Raw genomic sequence first — 4344 nt, forward strand, 5'->3', positions numbered from 1 at the left:
TCCACTGCTGACCTGAACTTTCTTAATCTAAACACTTTATTTGTCCTTTTGTCCCAGATTGTGTTTGAAGCGATCAGGGGTTCTTCAATAAGGAGTGACATTGCCATTGATGATGTTATTTTGGAAGGTGGACCTTGCCCAGGTAAACAAACTGAAACATCCTACAAAAAAAGAAAACATGCAATAAAGGATTTCAGATTTGTCACAACTTCCTGCTTACTTAATTTTTTTCCTGCAGAAATGGGGATCAGCACCACTGTGGGAACCTCCAATGAGATCGAGTAAAGTGCAAGGAGTGAAAACGGCGTATAATGCTTACCCCCCCCTCCCCTTCCTGTTTTTTGCACATTACAGACAACTCAAAATGTTGTTGAGTCCTGACTCCTGCATGTCAGTCTAAACATGTGGACAAAGGAAACTTCTCATGTAGTTTCTCTTTTCTTGGAGCGACACATATCAGTCATTTCACAGTCAGCGTTTCTCTGCACTGTAGCAGCAGTGAGCATGTGTTTTTCTTCACATTTGTATTGCATTAGATTAATGCTCATTGCTCAAATAAAGCGAGGACGTTCTTTAACACGAGTTGCTTTTGGTTCTCTCTGTTGATGCCTGGAGTTGGATACAAGAAATATTGTATTTTACTGTCACCTAGTGGGAATACAGCATAGCATACAGGGTCATTTATAAAGGAACAGTGTGAGGGAATTGAGATTCCTTCTCAGGCGATTCAACCTGCAGTCACACCTTGAACCATGTCGCCTGAATAATTCTTATGGTGGGTAAATGACTCTACGGACCTCTTCCAAGGTGACAACCACACTACAGGTTAAATACCTGAGACTCCCCATTAGCTCTGAAGTTTAGCTGCCTTCAACTTAAACCCTTAAGTCTGCAGTAAGAACCAACCTCATAAATTAAAAAAAAAAGAAGAAGAAGTTACATCAGAGGCTCCACACTTCTGTTTTTCCTACACAACCTGTTCATTAATCACCTTAACTGACAGAGGAACAGATGAATGGTTACCACAGATATTCTTATGAAGGGTCTGAAAGCAAATCAGCTAAAATCCTTTGGTCCAAACAGTGGACTTCATAGAAATGTTTTTTGGATTTAAGTGTGGCTGTTCTCATGACCATTTCCCCCAGTTTTAACCAGATTAACTGGTGATTCTACAGTGGAACATGGACATTATATTAGCACTGCCAGAATATTCCTGACTCCAGATATGCTGATGTATTCTCATACACACACCGGTCACATGCATGCGTAGGTAAGCGCCCTTACATGGATCCTGTACTTGTATGAAGTCGCCCACCTGATGTCATGGTAACAGAGGTCTGGTTCTTCGCTAATCTTGGATCGCTCCAGCTTTAAGCCTGGAATTGTTAGAGTAACCTGCGAGTAAATTAAAAATAACACAAGATGTCATGTTTACGCATTGGTAACTGTAACAAAAAAATGGAAACAAAGGGAAGATTTATCTTGTTCATACACCTCTCCAGAGCAATGTTCCCTCCAATTTTTCATGTGTCTGAGCGAACACACAAACTCCCTGAGCGGTCCCTTGGACCACTGTGAGCAACAGCAGACGTGTGCACTGTAGTCACGCCAGCATCCAAGTTACATGGTTTATTAAAATAATCAAATTACAGCATTTATGTTTGACTACTTTTAATTAACTGCTTTAGCCCACTTACAATGAAAATTTTAAACAAAAATTCTTGTTCATGACCTGTGTAGTATGCACAGGAAGTAATAATAATACAGTCTGCAAAATACAGTATATAATGACCAATGTTGGGCAATTAATTATATAGTTACTTCTTCAAAAAAATTACTGCGCTTTGCAAACAGCAAAGGTTTTTGCTGCTATTTACCTAAAAATGCAGCCAAGATGTTTTTTTAAATAAACATTTCAAACTATTTACAGAATAATCAGCTGTTCTGCATCAAATTTGATGCCACACAAATTATTTGTGCCACTCCAAAAAATAATTTCTCTCCACTATGAGATAAAGGAGAACAACAGCCTGATACCTGCAGGCCTGACAACAGGAGATGTTTCACTCCTGTAACACCTGTAACATTCAGCAGTCGCCTCATTGTTCTGACACACACAACAAAACTACTGACTACACTACACACTAACTACACAAGATTTCCCATAAACGTCGCAAATCTCTCACATCTCAAAACACTCCTAAAACTTCCTCCTTCCTAAACAACTGTTGCCATATCATTTTTCGATTGGTTGACATGGTACATTTTTCGACCAATAGGAAAGGGTGGGGTGTTTTGTTTTTGCTCACAGGTGGAGAGTGCTTTCGAGCGTTTTCCTTATAAAACGCTGTTTTTACCGTTTCTTCCCGCAGTAAATATAAACAACGATAGTATTCGGAAAGAAAACCAAACATTGCAGATATTTTTTTATCATAACTCTGGTTTTACGTTTGTTATTGTTTTTGATAAGATCGAGACAATGTTCCCCAGTTTTTCCATGTTAACCTGACGTGTGCACATAATGTTCACCCAATCCTGCAAGAATCCTTCCCAAAATTCCAGTTTTTTAGTCTTTTCAAAGCTGAATCGAGCCAAACAACTATGGTATCAATTTTTCCTTCTTGAGTTATCGATTCAGAAGATAGTTAGAAAACTTGACCTCTGACCTTGACTTCAAGGTCACGGAAATTCTAATTTGTCTGAGACTTTTATTAGCTGCATCTAGGGTATGAATACAAAAGCCTCCATCACTTTCAAGCCAATCGGACTAACAAACCTAGATTAGCTTTAGAGTCTGATTGGGTTTCATTTTTTTCCTTTTAGAATAAAGCTAAAATGTCAGCTTACTTGAAGACAGAGTGTCTGCCATCATTCATATGATTATAATTGTGGTTTGACATGATAAACTAATCCCATAGCCTCTCTGGTGTGCTGTGAGTCTTTAGTACAAAAAACCTGAATTGTGACATTGGGTAAATAAAGACGACTGCAAAATAAAACCAATATATTCAGATTTATTTAAACCACATACGTACACTGTACATATCAATGAAAACAGACTTGTTAGCGTTTCTTTTGGTCTACATGATGCATGTCCCGTCGTTCAGGTACTTCATGGACTCCATCTGCTGCGTCATCGCCAGAACTTCGTGAAACCCGGTGCTGAGTCCTGACATGTGCTGGAAGTACGCCTCCTTCTCCACCTGCACTGACAAATTGTTCACCCCGGCTTCTTTCAAAATGGCGGTCACCTGTTGAAACCAGAATGACAGTCCACCATAAAAATCCTCAGCGCCAACAATCTAGCCTAAATGTACCTGTAAAACCTTTTCTTTTTTACATTTAAATATTTAATAGTAAATAAATGTGCATGAAGATATTCTAAGAAATTAACTGAAGACAACACAGAAAAAAAGAGCAGCATGTGAGTGAGAGAAAATATAGTATTAATGCCCCCATATGGATGCTTTTTGAAGCTTCAGATGCTCTAATGGAATATAAATTCTTAAATTAATGTTTAGATGTTTTTTTCTTTTGTTCTTGCAGTATACCAGTGCTGGTATAGGAGGAGAAATCAAAACCGGAAGCAAAGAAGACTTCGATTCTTTTTTCCTCCACTACATTTATTTTTTACTTTTTAGTCACTAAATATTGTCCAAACTGAACTTTTTAACCTTATAACACCAAGTTTATTAGATTTGATGCTTGAGGTTTTGAGACAGTGTGATTTTTTCCCCTGTAATAATCTGATGTTTACAATCTGACACATGCAGTGAATTTGAGCAATGAACTGTACAAAAATGCCTAGTGTTGGAATAATTATACAAATTAAAACTCATATATGCAAACTGACATTTAATTTAGCCTTTTTTTTGTTTTTAATTCGTCAGAAGGGTCAATAAAAACTACATTTTTTTAAAATTGAATTTTCTGGCTATTATTTCACGGTTCAGGTTTTACAGGATAAATATATAACTGTACTTCTTATCTATGCTTTATTAATATAGATTATGTAACTACCCAGTAATAACCCAGGTGTGCCATTACAAACAGCCAAGACAATGTTTGGTATTCATTCGCCAAACAATAGGATTCATTGCTGTAAAGTAAAACATTAGTATTAATTCTAATTCTAGAGTTTGTGCCAACCTGCTGAATGATCCTCTGCTCTACCACGTCAGACATGACCTGGAGGTGGATGGTTCCGGCGATCATGTTGGCTGAATGCCTCCAGAAATGAGGGTCTCTGTACGATAAAACTCCTTCAATTTTCTCAATCTGAAACATGAAGAAAATTAAAATCAGAAAATGTTTTTGAAAGTTCCCATCCTGTTGCTTATATAT

The 4344-nt window shown here is 37.5% G+C and overlaps 2 protein-coding genes across 2 annotated transcripts in view; one reads left to right on the forward strand and one right to left on the reverse strand.

The window, feature by feature from the left end:
* Nucleotides 1–582, forward strand: part of LOC102193145 (MAM domain-containing protein 2) — a 37213-nt gene extending 36631 nt beyond the window's left edge. The window contains exons 15-16 of the mRNA XM_005725565.1: nucleotides 58–142; nucleotides 239–582. Coding sequence (XP_005725622.1) covers nucleotides 58–142; nucleotides 239–285 — 132 coding nt within the window. The 3' untranslated portion in view covers nucleotides 286–582. The remainder of the gene's footprint in view (nucleotides 1–57; nucleotides 143–238) is intronic.
* Nucleotides 583–2994: 2412 nt separating this feature from the next.
* slc30a5 (solute carrier family 30 member 5) overlaps nucleotides 2995–4344 on the reverse strand; it is an 11581-nt gene continuing 10231 nt past the window's right edge. The window contains exons 15-16 of the mRNA XM_005725566.1: nucleotides 4150–4278; nucleotides 2995–3251 (exon numbers count right to left, since the gene is read on the reverse strand). Of these exons, the coding sequence (XP_005725623.1) occupies nucleotides 3081–3251; nucleotides 4150–4278 (300 nt within the window). The 3' untranslated portion in view covers nucleotides 2995–3080. The remainder of the gene's footprint in view (nucleotides 3252–4149; nucleotides 4279–4344) is intronic.

This window comes from Pundamilia nyererei, unplaced genomic scaffold (genome assembly GCF_000239375.1).
Source record: "Pundamilia nyererei isolate P.nyererei 1_Seehausen unplaced genomic scaffold, PunNye1.0 scaffold00016, whole genome shotgun sequence".
In the NCBI taxonomy this organism is placed as follows: Eukaryota; Metazoa; Chordata; class Actinopteri; order Cichliformes; family Cichlidae; genus Pundamilia; species Pundamilia nyererei.